Here is a 27,304-nt window from a genome sequence, read left to right as displayed (position 1 = left end):
GAAAAGGTAGAATAATAGATAAGACATAAAAAAGAAAGCAGTAAGGAAAGAAGGGGTTTCAATTCAAAAGATTGACTTATTATAAAATTACCGAACTCGAAACAGTTTCCCTCTTATCCTCTTACGGTTCATAGCTTAGTTTCTAAGTTCAATTAAAGACATCGATCGACGGCAACAATAGTAGCACATTTCAAAAATATGAAAGGCAAAAAAACGGGATTCAAATCTAAATGTAATGTTTATTGCTGAGCAATTCCATGGGTTTTGACATTTTTGACATTTTTGAAGCAAAAATATACGTATTTTGTAACATTCAACGCAAAATTTATGTTATGCAAACGATCTTTTGCGCTGGAATATTGTATTTTTTAATCTAAATTCAATGGAATAATTGAATTCTAAAAATACATTTTGGATGATTTTTGAATATTTACTAAAAACACGGTAACTGACAGACATTTTAAAAATAAGTATGTCAGTCAATTACCATATGCTTTTAACACTTTATCTTTTAAATTACCCAAAATATATTTTGGGAATTTTACTATGCAATTGAATTCCGCCAAAAATAATACAATATTCCACTGGAAATTATTGTTTTCACAATACATATTTTGCGTTGAATATTTTAATATATGTATAGTTTTGCTTCTAAAATGTCAGTCAGTAACCCGTGGAATTGCCGTGCTAAAAACCTGCACAAAGGTAGTTTTCATAACTGGTGCGTGGTTACTTATAAATGATGTAATCAACAGTAGCGCATCATTATAGTTTCATTATTTAGAAGAACATCATAAAATTTTTATTGCAATTTAATAATTTCGACTAAACTATACATTTAGGCGAAAAACTATAGCTATCAATTATATCAAAACTAACCAGTAAACATACCTGCAATATATACCGACAGTCAGTACCCAAACAAGCCAGGACTAAGGCAGAAATATATGCAATATATACCGACAGTAAACATAATACTATACTTATGTTTTGAGTGTATTGTACTATTTGCGGATACATCGGTTAAAACCGGTATTGTGTAAAGTCTCAGTTTTTTCTAATAACTGATTAAAATTGTATAAATGTAATCTCTTTCCCCTCATCCTTTTTTTTTCTTTCCTGTCGTTAATTTAAATGAGGCTGCCGAACGATTTGCGTTTAAAGTAAAATAAGAGTTTTTTGCGAGTTAAATATCGAATATCTACTGAACATTAAATACTAGTAGTTTTTGAAAGGCCTTCATAAACAACTTTTGATATTAGTAAGTGGCTAAAAATTGCGTTCCAGTTCTTACTTAAAATGAATTGTTTCACCGTCTCTCTTGCATGTTAGAACCTTCAGAAATGCACGTTAACTACAATAAAAACCAACATAAAAGCACAAATCTTAGACATTGTTATTATGTCGAAATTAATACTAAAAGTTTGGTTCCTTGTTAATTGTATATCAAAGAAAAAATGAATCTTAAATATCCTTTCTTTAATGAGGTTCCCTCTATCGCCAAAATTGGGACTTGTAGTGAGCGATTAATTATAAAATGAGTTTGAATTTAAAAACGCACAAACATGTTTTTTGGACCTTGGCAAAGTTGCATTGCTGAATTTGAAGAAATTCTACGCTCAATCGCTCCTTCCTCTAAAACTTAAAAAGTACGTCGATAAAAATATTAACTTGAAGTCGACAATTATGCTTGACAAACTAAACTTGTTAATTCATATTACAAAAATCACAGTTCAAAGAAGCCCTATTTTTTGTAGCTTTCATCTTTTGAAAATGTCTACTACACCTTGAGCACATACATGATTTACAGTTCTACAATCTCTATAGATTGTATTCAGCACTTTATTAAATGTTTTTAGTTGTTATAAAGCCAAATCCACTAGCATAAAAATCAGTACATATGTTCTAAATTAATTTAAGGCATTTAAAGTAATAACAATAGCTTGACTTTCCGTGTAACCACTGCTTTAAAAGAATAAACGATTTTTTTTTTTAACTTACCAGAACATAGATCACATTGCTGAAAGCTATCCTAACATCCTTAAACTCGCACTAGTATGAGAGAAACAAGAGTTAAAAGCAACAGCACATTATCTGCTTTACTATATACAAATTTTTAACGGTTTGCTAATGCATTTACTGCCTATTTGAAAGTGTATCAAGTGAGCAGCTACGCTACGAAGTTGCAGATGCGCACGCATGTCTGGCATTATCCCATGCGGTTGTAAGAATCATTGCAAAAGCATTTCTATCATAAAAGTGGTGTCTTCGTGGCCTAGCGGTCAGAAGTAGTAGCTCGTACAGCTGCCTGCACGGAGTAAATATGGTCACGGGCTTGGTTCCCGCTTTCACCATGGGTGTTATTTTCTTCTCTCTCCCTCTCTCCCTCTTTTTATCAATAAAGGCATTCACTGTCCGCCTCTGAGAAGTTGAGCTGTGGCCTTGAGCAAGTCCATTTCTTTCAAGGGAGAGCAAACAGTAAGAAGAGGAATTGTTAGCGCAGAGTTGGGCTATCATCAAGCCTTTTGACCTTCAACCGTTTTTCCTCACCAACGTTTTTCTCAATGAGTAGCACAAGTCAGAATAGAATGTACGTCAAAAGAAAAATGAAATAGCGCTCGAAGAACTGGTGGGAATAAAACCTATTACAGTAAAACCTGTAAAGTTGACCACCTTTGTAAGTTGACCACCTGTCTATGTTGACCGCTTTTGTCAGGAACGGAATTAGTCCTATCTTGTATAATGAAGGAGAACCTCTGTAACTTGACCACCTTTCTATCTTGATCACCTGTCTAACTTGACCACTAATGTACCCCAAATTTGGTTTGGAGTATTGTAAAAAACCCTTTGTAAGTTGACCACTTGGTTTATTTTTTAAAACTTAATTTAGCAAATTATTTTATTATTTTTTTATGGCTTTCCAGGAATATTTTTGGTGCCAGACCAGCATTTTACCAACTAAATAAAACAGCAACATAACTAAACCTCCTTATAAGTTTAACCACATTGGAAAACTACTAAGAACCGTTTTATTCTAAAAACTTGTTTTTCTTTTGTTGTTCTATTTGAGATTACCTTTTGTACTCTCTGTTCAATGAAAACATGTGTCAGTAGAAAAGTACAAAGTATTTATTTCCACTTGCAATATTTTGTGGCAACACTTTAATTGTGCTAGAGTAAAAGTTACTTGCATTGCAGTATTTCTAGTGCAAGGGATAAAGAAATGGTACATTTTCATTTTCAACTGCCATATTGAACTAGGAGAGTTCATCACCTTGTTGTTCTTTGTGTTATAATTTTACATAAAATGGCTTCAAAAAGAAAGTTAGTTGAACTTGAGATTGATAAAAAGTATGAAGTATTAAAATTAATTGAAAAGGGAGAAACCCAGAGAAAATTGGCTGACACATATGGAATTTCCAAAACTAGTGTCTAATAAGTGCGCCAAACTTCAATGAGGAGTTATTTTTTTGAAAAGTAGATCATCATGGTTATAAATGTATTAAATGTATATGAGAAAAAAAAAGTGAAAAATTTGTTATTTTTGATTAGCTATGAATTTTTAGGAACTATTAATATCAAATAACTTTTTTTAAAAAAAAAAAAAGATTTTTTTTGATCAATTTACTGAAATTTTAAATTTACATGACACATTATACGTCATTCTGAGAAAATAACCTCTAAAAATATTTGAATAACATTTTAAATTATTGTTTCAAAGTAATGTTAAACAATGAAAGTGAGTTGAACGGAGATAGTAAGTGTCAGTTAGTCAAAAAATAAATACATGGTGCAAGAAATGACAAAAAAAAAAAAAAATCATTACCCCCTTTATAAGTTGACCACCTGTCTAAGTTGACCACCAAAGTACTGCACCGCAAGTGGTCAACTTACACAGGTTTCACTGTACCTCCTTTACTGCACGCAGGCAACTGTCAGAGCAAGCGTTTTCCACCGCTCGGTCTAGCAAGCCCTGTTCCTACTCTTTGTGATGAAAATTTTATTCTGACTTGTACTATCTGTACACTTACAGTTTGTGTGTTGAAGCCGTTTACTTTAGGGCACCTTAGGATGTCTGTAATAAAATATTAAGTTTTAAAATCCTTTTATTCCAGTATTAACTCTCTTAAACATACACAGTCTAATATTCAAAACTATTTTAGTTCGTTGAAGAATTGAAATCATGTATATAGATTTTTATTTAATCAAACTTAATAACGAAGCAAGGACTAAAATGCAGTTCTTAAATACAGGCTATCAAAGTTATTAATATAGTACCGATAATTTATTAGTATTTGCTGAATAAATATTTGCATGAGTGTATAGGAAATTAAACGACATTTATATAATACCTGTTACTGAAAACGAGTACAGTGCTGAAAAAAAGGACACTCTTACTGAGCCATCATGCATATTAGGAAACAAAAGACATAGCTTTGCATCATCGCGTAAATTATTTCAATAAAACTTTTGAAAGAACTGCATTCCGATTTACATGAAAACGCACTCCATAACTCTGATTGAGATGCTATTTTTTTCCTACCTGACCACCGAAATAAACTCATAATCGAAACAAAACTCGAAAAAAAACCCATAGTGTTTCATAAACTTCTTATGAAACACTATGGGTTTTATTATTATTATTTTTTTTTTTTCATTTATCAAAGTAGTCGAATGTTAGACATTCGGTAATGTTATGCGACAACTAAACGAAAAAAACAATATATTTAAGCATAACATGCAGCATTTTTTTAAAAGTTTCAACTGACATTACGGATTTTAAAATAAATAAATAAAATGAATACTCTCTCTCTCTTTCTAGTTAACTTCTCTTCGAAAGAAAACATTCTTTATAATCAATTTGATGAAATATTAGTATCACATATGAGACAAAAGTTAAATTATAAATTTTCACCATGCAAGATATGGGTTTATATTTGGGTTGGTTTGTAATTTTACAATAAAAAAGCAAATGCTTAAGTGTAGTACATTATGCATTATCCACAAAACATTATTAAACATTTTAACAATACGACGTGGATTTTCGTCAATTTAAAGAAAATATCGCCAAATAACATGAAAATTGGCAAGCAAAATTCAAGTTGAATGTAGCTAAAAATATGATGAAAAAGAGGGACTCACTTGAAGTTTTAAATTTGATGCTCATTTTGATGTGAAGACTCCTAATTTTATCCAGCTCATGATTTCTGACTAATTGACATTGATGTGACCTTGCCCTATTGAATATTTTTATAAAATATTCTTTCTTTTTTTTTAAAGATATTTTCAGCCTTCCCTTACAGAATTAAATTTTCCAATGTCAGCGATGTTTTGCATTTTTTTTTTTTTAATTTCGTCTTCGCATTTTATATTGACAAAATAAATAAGAGTCCTTTATTAGAAGAAAGGGAACGAAAAAAAAAGAATGGTAAAAAAAACAACGTTCTAGGACAAAAAACCCTTTAAAATTATGAAGCAAACCACGCACACAAGCTCAAAAAATCTAATGTGTTGAACGGTATTGTTTTTTTTTTTTAAATCAATACTTAGGAAATTCAAAACGCTCAAAAAATCGCAAACCACTGAGAAGTTCCAAATATTTGTATTATATTTGGTTTTTCAAAATTAAGAAAAACCAACTGCATCAGCTAAAAGCAGAGTTTTTAATAGCTACTATACGAGTATTTGTATAGAACTTTTTAGAAAATTAGATTTTTTTTAAAATCTGCATTAAAAAAGTAGTTACAAAAAATATTCGAGAAAAATTTTTTAGTTATATCATATGTATGAAAAAAAGTATTTCTGTAAACTTTTTACCGTGCATTATTCCTATGATCCTATGAAAAATGTTTGGGGCAAATTTTTTAGCTAGAAATTTAGGAATAGTTTGTATGCATGTATTCCATCCATTTTCATTGTTATACCGATTTGTACCTTTGATATTGAAAGTGAATATTTTTTGTTGTACTATTGTTTGATAATAAAATATATACAATAGAGAAATTATTATTTCTAACATGCAATATAATGCACAATTTTAAGTTATAAATTTTTACCCAGCCAGATGGCCGGTTACGTTTGTATATTTGGTCAAAAAGATATGCATTCTCAATTCCAAAGTTTTCGAATTTGAGTATGCATAAAATAACAACGTTGTAAGAATGCATATCCGTAAACACATCTCTAACAAAATTAAGTCAAATAATAATAATAATAATAATAATAATAATAATAATAATAATAATAATAATAATAATAACAACAATAATAATAAAATCAATCAATCAATATTTTACAGGGATGTAGAGTCAGAATCGGAGTCGAAGAGTCTGAGTCCGAATGATTTCGGGGTAAAGGAGTCGGAGTCGTTCCAAATCATGCCGACTCCGTTTCTTTTTTTGCTTTAATTTTCACTGATTCTCCTTGCATTTTTTAAAAAACTGACTACTAATTAATTTGATTACACGTATAAAGGCCTACAAATAAGAAAATAATTCATTGTGGTAACCAGCTGGCTTGATTGTTGATCGAACTTTCTGTAACGCAGTCTCCTAGTTTGCTTATCTTTTAACTTTATTTAATTGATAGCAACTGTCAGCAAATAGTTATGTTGCCAATGTTTTCAAAGAAATCACTTTCAAATAAAAATAATAATACATTTTTACCTCGCTCTCAGTTATAAAAGAGTAAAATGAATTTATGTATTGCTTGAGCAAGTGCTTGGATTGCTTCTGAGAGTGCTTGGTAAATTCAAATAATTGCTAGCACAAAAGCGCAAATCCAAAAGATCCGATATTTTTTTTTAAAATCAAGACCTGATCTAAGAAAGCATGGTTATCATTAAAAAGTACAAAATAAAATCAGTACATGATTTATTGGTTACAACGCTCAATAATTGTAGTTAATCCTGAAATCTTCATACTAAGGTTAATTCTAAAGCCACTAATAAAATTAAAATTAAAAATTGGGCCAAGAAATCTAGTTATAGTAAAAGCTATTCGTACAAAACTGTATACCGCCGCATTTTGTGAAAAATTTGCTCCAGACGTATACGTCTCCCCGCATTATAGCAATATTTTCGTTGAAATTTTAAAGATGAAATGTAAGATTTATTATTGGGGAAATTTTTCTGAATTAAAGTATTTAAATTTTTACAAACTCAAAAATTAAGTTGAGGTGTTACCCACCAGATGGGCGTCACCCAGGGGGGTGGGAGGACCGCCCCTCTCAAAAAAAGTTTTTTGACTTACCAAAAAAGTTTTTTTTTCTCTCTCAAGTTAAAGTTTTCAAAAGTTGAAAGCTCAATATTTGACCAACATCTATTTGTTAAACATTAAAGGGGAGCAAATTAATCCTTTTCACTTTTTTTAAAAAATGGGATTTTTGAGTAATCTCACTTTAGAAATCGCAACTATTGGATAATTTGATTTTCAAATTGAATTTCTAACGTTGTAAGCATCTTAGGTTTACAATAAATACAACGCGAAAATTTCATAAAAAGGAATTAATTTTTCAATCTCTGTTTAGGGTTTTTCCCCCCTTCCCATGAGGGGAGGGAGGTTTAGAATAAATAAATAAATAAATAAATAAAGCCGGAGTCGGAGTCGGACGTTTCAAAGTCCAGAAATCGGAGTCGGTAATTTTTCCTCCCACTCCATAGCCCTGATGTTTTAAAATATGTGACAGAGGAAATGTGTGTATCGGTTTGCTTGCCTGCCACTGCCGAACAGCATTTAAACAGCAGTCGATAGAACAAGATAAGCGTCTACAGATATTGACAAAATAATGTTTAAAAAATAATCACACAACAACTAAAAATGAAATTTTACGATGATTTGGTTTGCAGTCGTTTTAAGGTTGTTCGACTTTGAGCACTATTGGCAAAATTAAATTCTTAATGCAGTTTTGCATCGAAGAGAGCCCAGGTGTCTCCATATGATGGGAAAACTTGGTGTCCAAATTATAAAATAATTGACACCAAGTTTTTTGTACAAACCAATTATTATTTTAAATTACAAAATAACTGACACCGAGTTTTTTGTAATAAATACAATTAATTATTTTACAAAACAATAATCACACAAGCAATTAAAAACACAAGCATGAAATTTTACGATTATTGAGTTCGCTGTTGTTTTAACGTTATTTGACTTGAGCACTCTTGGGAAAATTCAATTCTTAATGCAGTTTCGCATCGAAGAGAGCCCAGGTGTCTCTATATGGTGGGAAAACTTGGTTTCAAAATTCTGGTGGTAAAAGCATCTTCCGATAGTGCTGCCACATGAAAGAATAGGTACTATGTGGGAGGATCACACTGGGACTGCAAGAGGATAGACCTATAACGCAACCCAAATAGAAAGAGAAAAGTTGTTTTAATACACTAAATTTAAAAACATCTAATGAAAAAAAAGCTCTCAACGATTTTTCGAAACTAGATTTATTAAGAGTTAAATAGAAGCAGCAATCAATTTTATTCATAGGGGTAGAACATTCTGCAACACATGAAGAACACCATCCGAACAGCTCATGTCGCCGTACAGTAGCTTTACTCCTGCCACAAGGATGCAATCTGAAAAATATCAAATAAAGTCTTTTATATTAACTCATCGTTTGATTCTCTAAACATGATTTCTTAGAATTTAAAATATTTTTTATAACTTTTAAAATACTTAAGGGAAGTTCAGATCCTGGATTAGATATTTGATCTGATCAATAAATAAACAAATAAATAAAATAAAGTATGCTCATGTGCACCATATCAAGAGAAGTTTTTGCTGTTTTTTCCATCGTAAATCAAATGTTTTTCCCGGATACAAAGAAAGCATGATTTATTTCATTTATTTATTTATTTATTTTTTAATTTTTTTTTTTGTTTAGTGTCATAACGGATTATTATTATGACCACATTTAAACTAGACACTTCTGAAAAATTCCTAGCTCAGTTCAAACCAACAGAACCATAAAGTAAGAAATCACAAGAAATAACGTTCAATCGCACCAAATTGCAGATTCCTACAGGCACACGTTTCGGTATTTCAAGGTGAGTGCAGAAAAAAAAAGAGCTAATGGATGAAAAGGCATTTATCTTTTTATCCATGGGTTCATTTCTTTTGAATTGAAAAGGTGTTCCTCGTAACGCCAAAACATGTGAAGTAACGTCGAAACATGTTTTGTGCAATTAAACGGTGTTATTTCTTCTTTTAATTTTCAAGCACAAAGGTAAAACAACTCCAACTACACCATGCTTTTAATCGTGATCAATAATAATTTTTGTTCCTACTACCTTCGTTTCTAATTTGAATCATTTATTTTTGAATTTAGGAAAGATTATAAATTTATTTTTTACAAGTTTTCCACAGGAGCACAAAATTGAATTTTTGAGCAGCCATCGAGTCAGTGTGTTCTACGGAAACCAGTTAAATTATTTTAATAGTTCCACCTCAAACCAATAAGCTATTTGTGAGCAAAACATCTTCATATTCTTGTAACAAAACAAATCACATCGTAACTCTTATTAAAAATTAGCATTTACCTGGTAGAATTTGAATGACAAGCTCTGTTCCTGCATGCGTAGTCAAGGTCCCGCCATCTTGTAGTCCTTTGCTGTATATGCATCCATTTACCAAGTGTCGGCTCACAAATTCTGAACAGTTAAAAATATCAATAAAAACTTAGCGTTCAGAAAATGTTTGGAATACATTTTTCATGCATTATAACAGCAATTTTTAGAGAGTTATACTTTAAAAGACACTTAGGTAAATACATTTTAAAAACTAAGTGATGTAGTTTATTTCACGATTGTCCACATTTGTATTCGAATGAGTCTACTTAGCCAGTGAAAACTACAGCCCTGCATCGCAGCTTAAATTAGCCACACGTCCGTCATCTTGGGGCTAAAAGATGCTTTTTCTTATGTCTGCTGTGGTAAAGGAGCGCGAATTTCTTTTGAATGGGGTTGTTTCCATCAGTCGAAAGTACTACTTTTAGTCAAAGAAGTTGATAGAATGAGCAAAAACAAAATTACATGGAGCGAGGAGTTTTGTTTTCAAAACGTTTAATTTTTAATTCATATTTTAAATGTCCGATTTTTCAAATAAGGCGTGGTCTTTATGACGTCACAAGTGATGCAATCAACCATATCGTTGCCAGTACATGTGAGTAAAGAAGCAAATTAAATATTGTGCGCTCTGTGCTAAAGCCCCTATATATAAGAGCCGACAATTCAGCTTAAGATTAGCCATTTTGGATCGGAGCGCGTGTTTGAGTAGTTGTCGTTTCTGGCGAGTTATCGCGTTTGGTGATTGTTCACTGTGAGCAATTATTAGCGGCACATGAATTGTTTATTAAATAAAATATTATTTTCGTCAAATTTGGCGAAATTCGAAACTTTGCTGTGGTAACACTAGCAGCGCAACAATGAAAAATCGGATTCAAAATGACTAAACTTAAGCTGATGCGTCGGCCTATCTGTATAGCAGCTCTACTCTGCGCTAACGGCATTTCATCACTTGTGATGTCATGTGCAGAAGCGTAAAACATGAAATTGAATCTGCGCACTGATTAAAATAATTGTTAAATATATTAAACTTTGTCAAATTATTTTTTAAATGGTCAAATCCTGTGTTTTTAAATATGCTCTCTAGAAAAAAATACTTTGCAAATTTTGAAAACGACCCCATTGCGTTTTCTTATGAACTCCATGTTAATCTATTGTCAAGAAGAACCACTATCAAGATTTGAAACACGCTACTTCATCATAGCAGACAAAGGGAGAAAGCGGAATTTAGCCCCGAGATGGCGGACGGACGTGTCGCTACTTAAACTACGATCTAGGGCTTTAGTGAAAGCAAGAGATGGCAGGTTTCTCTGATCAAGTATTGGTGAAACAAGTTTTCTTCGAGATGTGTCTTTGGTTGTTAACCATTTTGCGAGCAACGCACGTCAAATCAAATGATTTTTGTGCTGACAATAGTGAAGCTACTATCAACGTTGGCTATTTTCCCAATACTATGATTTTTTCCCCGAACATTTTTGTATTAAAACAATAATAGACAGCCTGAAATCAAGCGTGTTTTTTTTTTAATTATTATCTTCTTTGTCGCCGTAATAATGGAGCGCGATAAGTTTAAAATTGATTGAGATTGTTCGATTACTCTAAAATTCACGATCAAACTGTTCTTAAACATGTACAAAGGGAATATTTATTACGAAACAAGAAATAATACGCTTTAAAATGCGTACCTCTCGCCTGTTTTCTATTAGAGATAAGTCTTTGGTACACATCTGGGTCCATTTCAGTAAAAGCACAGGCATTGGGAGCGAAGAACGTAAAAGGACCACCACCTGTAAAAAAAATTAAATTTTCATTTCAAAAGGTTATACTATCAATAAATGAATTACTACTTTTCTTTGGACATTGGAATGGAAGTATAAATGAAAAAAAAAAAAAAAAACAATAGTTCAGACAGTAAAAAAAAAAATAGATGAGCGCATCAGTTTATTTAGTTAATTAGGGAAACAAATACAGATATTCTTAAATAAGTACCACGTCTCTTCTGAGGACGAAGTACCAGTACCAGATTGACTGGTAAGAGTTCACAATATAATTTCCTGATACAGGATTTGAGACGAAGAGGGAAATGAAAAGCCAACGTAAATAAAGCACAAAGCCAGTGTTCTCATGACTTTCTTGTTGTGTGTACTGAGCTTTTTGCGCTGACTCAATTGTAGTCTTGAAATAGCTATGTCTGTATTTTTTTGATATTTTGTGCTTTATTCACGTTAGCTTTTCACTTCAATCATATTTCAGAACAAAGCTCAGTAGAACATTTTTCCTTTGAAACGAAGAAAAACACATTCTAAAACAATTCAGAAACGTTTCTGGAAAATAATGGGCAGCTAATGTGCCTAATTTTGGTCAGTAACATATCTTGCAAAAAACAGTGACGTTTTCCGTTACAAGTCAGTAAGCTTCCTAAAATCACCCTGGAATCTTTCTAAAGAATTTAAAAAAAAAAGCCGGTAAAAGCCAGTCTTGTTTCTAAAACAAATCGAGAACCATCAGAGAAAACTTAAGGCACGTATAATGTAACAGCTTTTGGCTTCTTCCTGATTCACGTGGAAAACTCCGAAAGCATTGTTGCAACAGAGCTAAGATCGAATCAGTTACAATTATAAGTACCAGGCATCTTATTTAAGTTCCTACAATTCTTGCAAAGCTACGGAATCCAGAGACTTGCATTCACTCTCATTGGAAGCTTAGTCAATCTGAACGGGCCGTAATCGAACAAAAGGCGATATATGCTTAATACATATGTTCGGTGTAGCTAAAATTATTTTTCACAACAGTCTGCATCCACGCAACTTGTAGCAATTCAGAATTTTGTTTTGACAAAGATACTTGATTTTCGCAGGAAACTGACGAAAACCTGTGAAATCCCAGAACGTTGCCAGGCAATAATCTGTAACGTTTCGTAATTTTCTTACAGTGTAAAGAAAAATACATGTTTACCGATTAGGAGATCCTCTATTCCTGAAACCTTGAGTATTTTGGAGAAATTGGAAAGCATCGGTGTCTGAGCGATGGTCAAGCTCAGATCTCCCTGAGGAGGAATTAAAGTTTCATCCACGACCGCCACTGTGACATTACCATCGGTGTCTAACGGACGCACAGCAGATACGCGGCATCCTGATACCGTCATCACTCCAGGCTAAAAAGGAAACAAAAACAGCACATTTTAATTTTAACATGTGTAACATTTAAGAATGCTTTACCGTTCTCACAAGGTTAATATCTCCCCAAATTCGGGCTTCCGCGTTAAGTATCAAGTTATAGCGGAAAAAGATAACGAATTGATTTGAGTTTGCATTAAGTTGGATCTTAATACAATTAAATTTATTATTAACGTTGATTGATTCCGGACATCTGAACTTTTTTGACTCAATTTTTATTTATTAGTGCATTATTAAAAGGTTTTAATAGTATGATTGCTTTAGGAAACGCTTTATGGTGTTGAATGTATGTGAATTAAATTTTATCCTTATCCTTCATACGGGGAAGGAGGCGATATATTTTTTCCCGCGTTAAAGCATTGGTGTATTGCACTTCCCTCAGCCTTAGAATGGCATTAACTACTCAAAGATGGCCAGCGAGTTTGTTCAAACACTAACATTTGTTGAACTTAACGGGAAGTTATTTGCCATCGCCATGAAAAGGATTGAACATTCTTCTTAAATGCTTTTGTGGTATAATGATTCTGTTTACTTTGACTAAAAATCCGGCTATTCATTCGGTGTATTTTTCAGCTGCGGTAGAAAATTCCTCATAAAGGAGGAAAAAAGTATTATTGAGGGTAACATTTTACCTACTCTTCACAAGATAAACAGCGAATTAGTTCAATTCTGATTAGAGGTGGTACTAAACACTTGTAAGTTGCACTATACTGCCGTGTGCAGGTAAAGGGCAGTAACTGCAAATTTTTCATTTTTCATTTTTTTGCATTTTTGTCATCTATTGTACGTTATCTTTATAGTACAAGCTCGCTTATTTGGTTTCCGAAGAAAAAAAGACTCGAAAAAAAGGTCTAATTCCATCATATTCCTATTGTTAGCATTGAAACCACCCAACATTTCTTCGAATATCTCGAAAACTCATTTCTGCAGATACTGCCGTTTACCTGCACACGGCAGTATAAACGGGTGCTACTTGAAATCTCAGCTTTTCTGCTTTAAGCCGACTCAATAAATTTCGTTTATAAACGCTCGCAACGAGAACTTATAGGGGAGCAAGTGGAGACTCTGATCACAGTCAAATGCTCTGTAGGTTGAGAGACGGACCTCAAATGTAAAGAAAAAAAAAGGGTACCTCCACCTAGGTTTAACGTCAGGAAACTAAAAGAAGCTAAACTTAGAGCAGAATATCAAACTCAACTTTTGGAATTTTATGGAAAAGTAACAAGTGAAATAGATTTTTTTAAGTAAGAAGTCTAGAAAATGGTGAGAAAATACTGGTAGCAGAACATTGTAATTTTAATAAGCTGAAGCTTAAGGTTCTGCTTTCAAAGTTGTCAGTGAAGCGGCTAAAAAAATTTAAATAGCACTTAATTTTTTTCGAGCACTTACTTCAATCTTTTTTTTTACAAAAGGAAAGAAAAAAGGATTATTTAGTTTGAAAAATACAAGTTTTCCCAAAGATAGATCAAATATTTCTTACTGTTCTTCCACCTGCATAGACGTTACATCTTATCCGTTTCCCGGGAAGCAGGGTTGGTAGGAACGCGTCATTTCGCATTGCTGACCACTGGAACATTTGCGGACTAATGTGGAAACGGATGAACTTCTTCAGCCTCCTTGGGTCTTCCAGGATGGACAGGCGGAGGGTCGGAGAGATGGCGCTCAGAGCAGTGTTTGTGGGCAGGAACAAAGTACACCGATTCCTCAGAGCTAGAGAACAGGAAATATTTATCAAAACAAGCGATATTTCATAGCGATTGCACTAAAAAATAACAAATGAGTCCTCCTCGAAAAAAAACCAATCCGTTAACCCAGGGATTAACAAGATGTGAGCCACGGTACCCTGAAATGCGCAGAGAAAAAGAGAGATGGGGGGAGATGGGAGGGGGGCTGCGAAGTGTCCATGGCAGCAATAGATATGCATAGAAAGAGATGGCTTAGGGTGCGGTGAGAAAACTCCCATTCTTCAAGGAGTGATGCAAACGGATGAAATCATCATAAAATTCTGATGATTTCAAAAGCGAAATATTTTTCGCATTCATCCTTTCTTCTTATGCAGAATAAAGACATTTTCTCAAGGTTAAAGAAAGAACAACGTTTACCTGGAGTCTTTAGAATTTTTCTCATTTGAGCTTGTTTCATCCAGTCAAGAAATTGAGTTGCGTTAAACTGTCGAGCAATGTCCAAAAGAGTATCTTCTTCATCTGCAATAGCAGGAGGAGTTGCTGAAATCAAAAAGTTATTAGTCGTTTGAAAAAACATGAATTAGTATTTTAAATGGAGGAAAACGTTGTCCAACTGGGTACAACTTTTTCAATCCTGTGTTCTGAGACAACTAGTAAATATTAGTCATCAATTCTACTATTACGGCTTCTTTACCTACTTCTGTTTTTTCGCATTGAATGCCTTATAACTATGAAGCACGTGTAAAATACATTTAAACTTGCCGACGAGGGACGTTTACGCATTTTCATTGGGGCACATTAACGCAGGTTCTTACTGTGTCATACTACTCTGCTTACTTCTAAACGGGCCTCGGATGCTTTTTTCACTCTGTACTGTTTCATATCTTTAGTATTTTCAGGTTATTTAGTTTTGAAAATCACCATTCATTTTAAGTTAAGTAAAAGATTCGTATCTTATAACTTACAATCATATAGTGTTGTCTTCATGATTGTTCAGTTTTAACTTTATACACTATTCAGCCTGTAATACATTTTTTTTAAAGATAGTAAGACTTTAAGTTCAAAACACTGACAGAACCTCGTTAGATGTCAAAATAATGAAAAGGCTTATCAATAATCTAAGTATTTTTCCTAGTAGACCTTCCACTTCGTCACATGTGTACAACCCGAACTGAGTCCATTTGAAAAATTAGGACCAAAGCGTAATCTGTACACAAAAAGTATAGGAATAACGAATTGATTACGAAAAAAAATAGGCAAAAAATATTCGCATTTTCATGCATGTAGGGTCATACAATGCGTAAAGGACGGATACAGGGTAGAGCCGATGGGGCAATCGCCCCTCCCGTGAGGGATTCTCCATTGGTAAATTTTCGACATTGAAGTTTGGAAAACACAATTTCAGATTATCTTTAATATTGTTAAACTTAAGGAAAGAAAGGTTTGGGGATCTCCCCGGAATTTTTTTAGAATTGTAACCCGAAACATTTGTGATGAACATTTGCAAACCAGGATACGTAGTGAAGGGCATGTAAAAAAAGTCCAATTGCTTCTCCCTTGAAAAAGTTTTGGATACGTCCTTGCGATGAGTCAATCAACATGGTATTTACGAAACGAAAACAGATATGTTGAGTTAACTTACGTGGTGGATCAGGTTGTCCGTTAAACAAAAGTGTATCTACCCGATGAATAACGCCATTCCCAGCAATGATTTCGTCACCGATGACAGGAATACCATTCACGAGCAAGTCTCCTGGAGTAAAACGCAATATTACATTCTATAAAGAGAATGAATTTTATTCGTCAGTAGAGAAACAAAATGGAAATTTACCTGAAGGTGTCCGTTGGATGATGATTATTTTGTCCCGTAAAGTCGTCAGTTGGAGTCCCGGTGACAGTCGGCTTCGATAATAGGCACCTTTTACCACGTGCGACCAGAATATTTCTGAAAAAAAAAATCGTGGTAGTAGACCTTGAATGCGCCACCTTTGAGCAATGTAAGAAATTAGCCAACGAGATAAAAGATTTCCATCTTGTGCGGACAAGGCAGATATCTCGTTGAACAGGTCTCACTTTCAGCTATACATCTCCAGCTTTCACATATGCACTTTGCGTTCAAACTGTTTAGTCAAGTGTGCAAGAGGGACAGATGTAATACCCAGTACAAATAAATTATTTTCCAAAAAAAAAAAAAAAGACTGATAAAAATTTATCTAACATTACATTTTGATATAGAAAGTCTTGAAAAAAAAAATTGATCTGTCAATGTCTAGTAATAGTTTACTGCCAGTTACATACTTAATTCTGTCCAATAAGTGATGTAACTGTACATCATTTTTCTTAATTAAAAAACAATCCATCTGAACGTGCATGAAAAACGTTGAGGAAATAAACATAGGAACACATACAAGTATACATTATAAAAATTTTGAAAATAAGAAAAACTAAAATGTTTACCATTCATCAAACTAGTATCTTGCAGCTGATGAGGGGATAATACTGACAATGCAATATCTGTTGGTGCAAACACAGTGTAGGCAGCGGCATCTAGAATGAAACAGAAATAAAAAATAGGAATAAACTCTTTGACTGTATCTACTATTTTCAATAGCATCATTTCATATAGATGTTTAAAAAAATTTTAACTAATAATAATGTCAGTATTTCTGTAAAAATCTAATACCTGGTCTTCGTTGGAGTCTTGAAAAAGTTTGCCAAAGGGATTTGTCATTGTGAAGACAATCATTTTCATGGCCATTGAACAACAAAATTTATGTTTTGAAGATATTCTGAGGTATTTTCCTCAAACTCAGATGTAAGGTAGTGAGAAACAAAAGGATGTAAGTGACGAAATCTTTACTTATAATAAAGCTGAATGTCTGGATCTCTGTCCAAATATCTGTCCGGATATCTGTCGGGATGTCTGGATGTCTGTGATGCGCATAGTGGCTGTGTCGTGGTTCAACCAGAATGTTTCCAAGCGGTCGTTTCGTCTGACGTGTCTTCGGCTTCTTATGAAAGCAAATGAATTTGAGGAAATCTGTACTTTATATATCTTGATCTTGATCTTGGATAAGTCACCAGTTTCAGATTTGATGTTTGTTACATAAGGACATCAAACCTGAGATTGGTTCTAAAATCTCAGAAAATATGTCATTTTGTGATTGGTGCATCTTCCAATAAGGTCGAGATACATCCTGAGGTTCAGTGAAAATGTTTCCTTCGCATTCGTTTACACTCTGAAGAAGGCCGAGACATGTCAAGAGAAGTATTAGCCAAAACCATCTTGGGTGGACCTCGATCTACAAGCCCGGAAGTAGTTATATTATTAGTATTAACAACAAAAATTCATATCGTGAAATCCCGTTACAATGAACTTCGACAGACCACAAATTTTGTCCGCTGTAAGGGAAATTTCGTTGTAATGAAATTCAAATAATGTACCAGCAATAGCATTGAGGCTAAAAATTCATTTCGTTGAAACGGAAATTTCGTTGCATTGTTATTCGTTATAACGGAGTTTCACTGTATTTAATATCAGTTCCTATCGTGTCTGGCAGCGTCTGAGTAATTCCCGATTTCTTTCTAAGTCGTAAAACCTATAAAGTTGATCCTCCTTGTAATATGACCACATGTCTAAGTTGGCCACTTATGTCAATTACAAAATTGACCCTATATCATATATATCAACCTCTATAAGTTGACTATCTGTCTAAATTGAGCACTTATACTGCACCTCAAGCGGTCAACTTACATTGGTTTCACTGCATTAAAAAACATCTAAATAAAAGTTATGAAAAAAATAGCGGTTGGGATTTTTGGTATGAGAGTTCTTCAGTGCATCAATACTAAGGTCTCCAACGAAGAAAATTTTACGTTTTATGATTTAATCTTATGGGAAAAATCGAAGATTATTTGAAGAGGCCATAAAACTGAAAGTATCTAGCAGTTCTCGTACTCTAACTTTTTTGAAATGTGTAAAATGAGGTGGAGTGTTTTCTAAATTCAGATTTTACCTGAGCTGAGGGTTTGATAAATTTTAGGTTGCTGCTGTAAGATGCCGGTCAGGGTTGGAAAGGGGCTCAGGGCTTCCGTAACCGAACGGGCGGGGGGCGGGTAAGCTACCCGGTCCGTCACCAGAACGATGCCATTTACTGCGGGACGCATCGACAACACTCGAGCACCACCTACCATGAGTGACTGAAAAGAGAAAAAATGAATGTTGATTCCGTAAAAAAAACCTAATTTAAGTTTGAAGATAGTTTTTTTAATATACATGACTAACATTAAAAATACTTAAATAGTCTATGAAGAACTCATTGAAGTAATAGAAATCAATTCATCAAATAAAGATTAAAGCCACAAAAAAAAAAATATATTGAGCATTTTTCAAATAGTTCATTTAGGTGTATGAGTTTGTGCAAATTGGTCTACAGAATTCATTTATACAAACACTCTTGTCTCAATATAAATCAATTTAACAAAGAATAAACTGCTTAAAAGTCATCAAGGAAACAAGGATTCGTCTTTAACTTATATCATGCATGTATGTATTTTATGAAAAATGGGTTGAAAAAATTAGGAAAAAACTCATGTGCATAAAAATCAGTTTATCAGAGAAAAAGTCTAAAATGATTGGGTTTTAACAGTACGTTTTAATTCAAAATGAAATTTAATTTAGAAAGTGCTTGTTATGCACCCACCAGCAAAATCCCTTCATCAATTTTTAAGTCAAACAATTCAAAAATTCTTATTGATTCCATTATTTAATTAATATCCTTTTCGATCCTTTATGCGTTTTAATGTTTTGAAGAATAACTCGGTTAAACTTTGAAAAGAAAACCCTGTTTATATTCTCTATTTGATTAAAAGAAAATGCAAATTGCAATATCTTATTACATAGACTGTAGAAAAATGTTTATCATGAAGTAAATAAAAGAGTAGTTTTTTGGAAGATCTTTCAGGATACATTCGACAATCAAGTAATCTTCGAATAAAATTTTACTTATATGTATATTACCAAAATGAAATGTTATACTCGATTATAGAAAATAAATATTGTCAATAACTTTCAAAATGTATTACTAAGCTAAAATATGTTTTCACCACAACATGATATGCAAAAAAAGTCTTTAAAATACCCATTTTACCCTACTTTATTTTGTATAAATACAAAAAAGGGTCATTTTAATGAGACCTTTACTTAATTTCAGAAAAGAATGAAGTATTTAGCAGTAAGTTAGCACTCCTAAACCAGGTCCCCCCCTACAGCAAAACTACATGAAACAAACCAGGCTGTCGGTATATTGCATGTAAGAATGAAGTAGTCAACTGCAGCTCAAATTTCCTTGGTGTATCATTTTTTTTTCTTGCTCATCTTGCGACTTTTTGTGATTTAATGCTCATGAGAAAAAAAAAGGGTAAAGTAAAAATAAAAGAAGAGATAAAGAGTCGGGGTCCATTTAGTTAAAGCTTTTTCGCTCTGTGTGACAGAGCACTAAAAAAAACAGCTTTAATTCAGAAAATGCAACGTAGTAGTAAGAAAACATAATTATTAACGATTAGTTAGGAGGGAAGTTTCCTATATTTGAAGCATAAGTATCGAAATCAGCTAAATATATCTTCAAAACTTCTCAGGAGAGATAAAAATATTTCATGGTGTGTCACCTTTATGTTCCAACAGATTTCTTTTTTCTTTTTTTTTTTCGTTTGAAAAAAATTCAATGTACAATAATTTCATTCTTATTTTCTTTTCTAAATTAGCAGCATTTTCTAATTATATTTACAAACAAAAATAAAAATTTGGATTGAGCTGCCTTTGAGGTGAATGGGCCTTATTTTATGTCTAAGTTTTAATTTTACATTCAAATCTCAATTAAATTCAAGTGGTTCTCACTTTTGTGGGCCAAGTAGTAATGTGCCAAACAGGGTTGACCTTTACAATACAAAATATGAGTTATTCAAGAATTTTGCTTAATAGTGTTTGTGTTATTACCCCTACGTTTTCACAGTGATGACATACTAGTTAAAGCTCGGATTGAGATGGTTTTGAAGTAAATCAGGTTTTTGGTATGGGTTTTCGATCTGACTGAGAGGAAATCATTCCAAATCGCTTTGTGGAGTGAAAAGATCTACAAAGAAATATCAAATTATAAAAAATAAAGAAACATTTTTAAAAATTCAAGAGTTGAGCTGGTTTTGATACTAAGTGCCTCGTTTATAAATTTCACTAGTTACCTTTCCCCCGTTGATGGAAGAAATGATAATAGTTCCACCTAGGGACCTGATAGGTCTGTCCTTTTGCATTTCCTCATCAGTAAGATTCAGATTCCCCTGCACCATCTGACACAAAATCATCTTCCTTAACAGCCGAGTATTCCTCCGCATCCTGTCCAACTCATTTGGCGCCATGGCTCCAAAAGCGCCGTCGGTTGGCATGATGATCGTGTATGTTGCAGCAGAACCTGCACGAAAATAGTCATTTTTTCATATCAGTTCTCTTATATACCACTTTGCGAAACTAAGAGCGTCTTTAAAAACATAAATCCAAGGTGTGTGAATTCAGAAATACTCTCATAGGGTTATAATATTACTAGCCACCAGCGGCACAGCAATCCGTATACTGGCCAGAACTTGATTGCCAAGTTGACATTATTTCAATCGCATTGTTTTGGTGCTTAATTCGGCTAGAAGTTGTCAAATGATAGCACGTTTGGAAGCAGTTGGCAACTTTTCGTGACCAGCACCAAGGTCACGACATCTATGATGATTTCATCCATCCAATAACCCATTAGTAGCGACCTATAGCCGGGCATACGTACTTTCTGTAGTGTTTTATTTTAATATTCCTGTTTCTGCAATCTGTAGGTCTTGATTCGAAATCTGTAGTTGCGGCACATTTAACCTGGCAGCGTCGCAGTTCTGTGATAAGGTTCTTTGTAGCATTCACAATGCTGACAAGTTACGTTTCTCCAACTATAGATTGGGTATTAATAATCCTAATTCTGGAAATAAATGTAAAAAACGGGCCAGAATTACAAAGTGAGATAAAAAAGTAATTGGACTGACAACACTTCGAGCTACTTCCGTAGTCCGAGTATCAGCTCCTTACAGCCATCGCGTGATTTTTGAGGACGGTTATGAGAGATAAGTTGTGTTTTTGTAGTGTGTTACGTAAATTCACGTTTTTCTTCAAGTTTTGTGTATAATGTAAGGAAATCTGAAACATTGAAATAGATCTCTGAGGAACATTCCTTATCAAAAGAAGTTTTTTGTTGGCACGACTGAGTTTTGAAAGGCCAGCAAAAAGTTGAAATTGAACCTAGAGCTCGGGAAGACCTTCCACTTCAAAAGCCAACTAAAACGTCAAATGTGTGAAGATTCTTGTGAGAGCAGACCGTCGTTTAACAATAAGAATGATAGATGACAAGTTAAAACTAAAATACTTTCACCGTACATCAAATTTGGACCAAAGATTTGTACATGCTTGTCACCCGATCACTTTCATTAAGTAATGTGTGATTTAAAAAACTATTCCTGTTATTCCCCATCAGCATCCCTATTAATTTGATCTGGGTCCTTAAGACATTTCGTTTTTCCCGAATTTCATGCAGTTCAGAGATGATCGGCTAGGGGCAATTTAAAAAACCATGTCAGTAGTTGACGTGGCTAACTTTTTCTTCTTGTAGATTGAATTTTCTGCATGAAAATTCTTGGTAAAATTTGATTCAGATCAATTTCAAACAGTACGATTTTTGGTATTTTTCGACATAAAAAACCTAAACATGCTATATAATAGGGTAGAGCTAGTTGATACGCCGGTAAGTTGATACAGATGGCATTGTGACCAAACGCGCATGCCTAGACAGTCTGTGAAGGAAGAAGAAGCTGTAGTTTACTTTAAGTCAGTGCCTGACTGCATCTGCATGTGAACGAGCCATTTTTCAGAGTGTTATAACCAAAAGATTATTTTAATCAGCAAAAGTATTTTTTGAGCGTTGTGTTCTAGTGGATTTCTGAAGAAGACAATAGATTCCAGACAGCTCATTGTTACTTCCCGTAAAAATGTACTTAAAGGTGAGTAATTTATGACGTTTAAAATTTTACCACTTTCTTAGTTTAGTTGTCAGGTTAATTTAAACGTGAAGAGTGGAGGCAAGTTGATACATTTGGTTGGGGGCACATTGATACAACGTATCCATGTACCCCACTTACTTTTTATTGCAGGAGAATGATGCGACACTGCAAAAAGAAGAGGGATCGAGGAAAAACTCCACCGCAAATATTTGATAAAACATATAAAGATGCTAAAGAACGGAAAAACTCGAAAAAAGGGAGGAAGCTTTTGAAGTCTGCTATCCTCAAAAGCACACCAGTCAAGAAAAGATTGGAGGAAGAAACAAAAAGTGTTAAGGAAGAAAAAGCAAGGGAAAGGGTGTTTAACTTGGTTAAAACGAAAACAATTGAGATAAAAGAAAAAAAAAAGGAAATAAGAAGAAATTAATTCCATAGAAAATGGTCAAAATACAATCAGAGTCAGAACAGGAGGAGGACGTCTTACCTGTATGTCTAGTCTACTTGCAACCTTATTCTAAGTCAAAGCCAGGACAAGATGGGATACAGTGTATTTCGTGTAAAAAATGGGCACATATTGGCTGTGGAAAGGACTCAAAATGGTATACTTGTATTCATTGTACATCTGATTTTGAACTTTCTGATTCTGACTAGCTCTCTGAAACTAATTGTTCAGACACTATTGTTTCTCACTAATTGTTTGCATTTATCAGTTAACGTGTTTCATTTTTACTTTTGAAATATCTTTCAACAATAAAATGCTTATATTTTCTTGATACAAAACTCTTATTTAGTGCCTAAATTACATTATGTAAGATTTTATACACTGCTATCAACTTGTCCCAAGCAAATATCAACTTACCCCAACGTGTGGAAGTTTGATACACTTAAAAGTTTAACTTTCAAAAATTATTTTTAAAAAAAAGGGGGAAAGATCAATAAGTTAAAAATAGCCTGATTACGTGCGCAAAGCATGAAATAATGTTTGTATGTTTTTGCCGATTTAAAAAGACCAAGAGAAAAATTAAAAAATTAAAATACGAAAAATGTGTCAACTAGCCCCACTCCACCCTATACTTCAAGGCAACTAAAAAAGAGAACTTTCGATATTTCTCGAAAGCCATTTCACTTACCGTTGTTTTTGATAGTGCTGAGTAAAAGAGACCTTCTGAAAAGTGAGTTGGCAGTAGTAAAGGTCTCTTTACGGCCGTCGGGCATCACCAGGGGAGTATTCATCGTTTTTGTCAGAGATCGAGGATTTGTTGGTGGAGGCTCCCTGTACGTCGGAATGGGCTCGTATTCGATAGCAGGAGGAGGACCTGAAAGAATGATTTAGCTTATTAATAAGGCTACATCTGCAGATAAATTACTATTCTGCAACTCAATATAAATGTGACTATCATTGCGATTCCCGCACCAATCAAACTTCTTTCCCCTGCTGTTATCGACCAGACAAAGTTTAAAAAAAGGTTTCAGTGTGACATGGCTTGCGACACATCCTTTTGCGTTAAACAACTTAACTGTTCAATTACAAAAAAAAAAGGAAAGAAAAGAAATCACGCTGATAAAACTTAAAAAAAATCAATTAAAAAATATTGCAAAATGAAAAAAAACGAGTCCTTACCTTAAAGTATTCGAAAGACAAATTTTCTTTGTTCAGTTTAGAATGCTTTAAAGATATAGATATGCTTTAGATGTATACAAGTAGGTCACATTCTATTTTCTTGAAAATCGACAACTTTCTGAATTCAATTGGTGACTAAATAAATAAACTCATCAATTTTAAATTGAGAATTTCAAACTACTAAACTTTTAAATTGTTTTACAACAGGTACGCTGGACGTCAACAATAGGCTGTTCAGAAAAAGAGTAAAAAATGCTGATGAATGAAAAAAATAAATTTTTACAAGGATAAGCATTAGTTAGTATCACTTGACTTGGAAATTTAAAAAACACGGAAATAGTGAAAATACGCTAGATTAAAAACTATATTCGTAATGGATTTTGTTTCTCTCATTCTAAAGGAACTAATCCCCAAGGTATTATTCGGATAGTTTAAAATTTTTAAAATCTAGTTGAATGCCTGTTGATTAACATTGAGTTGATAAGAAACCACCATCAAGAAGCAAAACACGCTAATTCACCATATCAGACATAGGAAGAAAGTAACGTTTAGCTCCAAGATGGTGGACGTGCCGCTATTTTATTGCACTTATTTCATGGCTTTACGTGAAACAAGCTTGTTTACTTGCTCGATATAGGCGCTAGGGATGCTGAATAGAACTGCTTTCTCGGGTGCAACAGCACAACTTCATTTCACATGTGAAATGTGAATTTCAAAACCTTTTTATTTTCGGAGCTGGAGCGGGGAATAGCGAGGTTTAAAAGTAACATATGAACGCATTTAATGTGAGGCACCGAAAGGAGTTCAATTTGGCATCTTTCGATGCAGCACTACTTCTATAATTTAGGCATAGTTCTGAAGGAGAGGTCTGAAGCCTCTGGAAACTCTGAACCCATAGTAACTGCTAAGACTGTCCACAGGACTTTCGGACCTGCGGATTTACCAAGCTTGTACTCCGTAGGTACTCGGTGGGTATTTGGTGTCGTTGGGAGCCCTCCTATTTCGATCCGAGTGCCCTATCCACTAGGCTACCCCAGTAATTGCTATGACACACGACAACACGCACACACGCGACTGCACACATACACACGCCGATGCACACGCACACACACACTTGTGATTGCGAAAAACATAATTCGAATTCAAGATGTCGATATGTCAAAATCATCTTTTTCTTCTCTTTTCTTTCTTCTTTTTTTTTCCCATGTTATAAATACCTAAACCAATCCAAACAAACTCACGCGTAGTCGTTCTAGGTGGCGCTACGGTAGCGGGTTTTCTTCTGGAATGCAGCTCAGGCGGTAGAAGCAGCCTGTTGACCGCATGAATGACGCCGTTTCTGACTGAGATGTCAGATTTCACCACAGGCATTCCATTGGCAAGAATCAGACCTGCAAAATGAAGTTAAAAGAATGTAACGATAACTCATACATTGAAACCGTTTTAGTCATACCATGTATTTTATTACTTTATTTCGTTTTTCTACTATTCCTGCCATTTAATTCATTATTAAGCATTCCTGAATTTTTCTTTTTTTTAAGAAACTGTGTTCGATTGCACGATTGAGTGCTGCAGCTTTTTTTAGAATGATTTCGTTAAAAATGCATCAAAGACTAAACGAAAGATAATGTAATTAGTAATTTGCCCCCTGATGTGAGAATAAGTGATAGTCAAAAAGCAGAGAAAACTTGAATGCATTTAGTAATCATAATGAATAAAATAATGTTTTTGTCATTATTTTTTTTAAATTTCGAATAATGATTTTTAAATCAAATATACTCAATTAGCATATCATTTTATTCAAAAGTATCAGCAAAACATACAAAATGAATGACTTCTTAACAAATACGAAAACAAAGAAATTAAATAGTTCAAAATAAAATATGAGTATGTCTCTTTGAATCTAATGATAAAAAAAATCGTTCCACCCGTTTAGGCACTAGTGCCACAGACAAATACACAGATACACACACATACACGTGAAACTTATAACCCCCTCATTTGTGCGTCGGGGGTCAATAGGAGGATTTAAAAAAAACAAGATTGAAATGCTACTCTATAAATTTATAAAATAACTAAGTTTTTTTATTTTTAAAAAGTAAATTGTGGTTCTTAAATGACGGAGCCGTGGAGATTACTTTCGCTAACAGACCACATTTTTTTTCTGTGTTACTTTAAGAGGCAAAATGGCAAGGTTAAGCTTATAAACGAAAAAAAAAGGGAGGGGGAGGGTAGTTGCCACAATTTTTTTTTTAATTCTGATTTCAAACCTTCAAGCAAGGGACCGATTAAGTAATATAGTGACACAAACGAAGTAAGTTATTAATAGAGATTCTAAATTGCTGCTTACGCGCTGATATAAGTGGTTTTCGCAAAAAAAAATTTGCTAATTTAACGCAAAATAACATTTATGCAAAATAAAGTAATGAAAATGAGCACTAGATCAACATCATTAACATTTCTAACCTCTTCTGTTGGTGAAGCGTATGTCATCTCCACCCAGCGATCTCAGCGAGTATCCATGCGCTAATACCGCGCTGTAATGAGTACCAGGAACCACGTGGTTCAACAGCACCTCTGAAAAGAAAAATTTGAAGTAAATTCATAAGCATGCTAGAATAAACCAAGTTCAGAATCTGAATTGTCTCTTACTTCTTAAGAGAGTTGGATTCTGCGACAGTTTATGTCTGATGTCAGGCGTAAGAGCCTCAAAAGCTTCGTCCGTGGGGGCAAATAAAGTGAAAGTACCACCTGAAAGAAAAAATATACGAATTCAAAACAAGAGTATATTTATCGGTTTTGATCCATTAAATATAATTTAATATTTGGATTGAAGCTGAAACTGCGTTCTGTTTCTACTATTAAAAAAGGTTTTCTTTTTAAATAATTTTGCAATCATAATTAATTTATATCATTTTGTTTTTTATAATTTAGATAAAAGTTTGGGCCGAAAAAATATTGAACCTAATTCATCCCCATTCAAATTGAGGTAAATCTCAACAAATGAAAAATCTTTTATTTAAAAGTTATTATTTTTGATAAAATCGCTACGTGATTTTGATTTATCATTTTAAGACTATAGTTGGGGAAAATCTAAACTGTCAGGAGTCGTAATACTGTGATTCAGATCTGCGTAGCCTTCTCAATCCTGCGAAGTTAGGTTTGAAAAAAACCTCCTGCGCAATCTTGA

At 33.7% G+C, this 27,304-nt stretch overlaps 1 protein-coding gene across 4 annotated transcripts in view; it reads right to left on the bottom strand.

Annotated features, from left to right (window-relative positions):
* Window positions 1-8,110: 8,110 nt before the first annotated feature.
* Window positions 8,111-27,304, bottom strand: part of LOC129220330 (transforming growth factor-beta-induced protein ig-h3-like) — a 52,786-nt gene continuing 33,592 nt past the window's right edge. For 3 of the 4 annotated variants that reach the window (XM_054854730.1, XM_054854731.1, XM_054854729.1), the window contains 15 exons: window positions 26,767-26,865; window positions 26,581-26,691; window positions 25,356-25,505; window positions 23,624-23,809; window positions 20,655-20,881; window positions 18,434-18,617; window positions 16,875-16,964; window positions 16,249-16,362; window positions 16,060-16,170; window positions 14,835-14,957; window positions 14,213-14,442; window positions 12,512-12,710; window positions 11,242-11,343; window positions 9,533-9,643; window positions 8,111-8,569 (listed from right to left, as the gene is read on the bottom strand). In XM_054854730.1, coding sequence (XP_054710705.1) covers window positions 8,475-8,569; window positions 9,533-9,643; window positions 11,242-11,343; window positions 12,512-12,710; window positions 14,213-14,442; window positions 14,835-14,957; window positions 16,060-16,170; window positions 16,249-16,362; window positions 16,875-16,964; window positions 18,434-18,617; window positions 20,655-20,881; window positions 23,624-23,809; window positions 25,356-25,505; window positions 26,581-26,691; window positions 26,767-26,865 — 2,132 coding nt within the window. In that variant the 3' untranslated portion in view covers window positions 8,111-8,474. The remainder of the gene's footprint in view (window positions 8,570-9,532; window positions 9,644-11,241; window positions 11,344-12,511; window positions 12,711-14,212; window positions 14,443-14,834; window positions 14,958-16,059; window positions 16,171-16,248; window positions 16,363-16,874; window positions 16,965-18,433; window positions 18,618-20,654; window positions 20,882-23,623; window positions 23,810-25,355; window positions 25,506-26,580; window positions 26,692-26,766; window positions 26,866-27,304) is intronic. The other variant, XM_054854732.1, reaches the window with a different exon arrangement.

This window comes from Uloborus diversus, chromosome 4 (genome assembly GCF_026930045.1).
Source record: "Uloborus diversus isolate 005 chromosome 4, Udiv.v.3.1, whole genome shotgun sequence".
NCBI classification, from domain to species: Eukaryota; Metazoa; Arthropoda; class Arachnida; order Araneae; family Uloboridae; genus Uloborus; species Uloborus diversus.
Note: the sequence above shows the minus strand (reverse complement) of the source record. Positions and strands in the feature narration are given on the sequence as shown.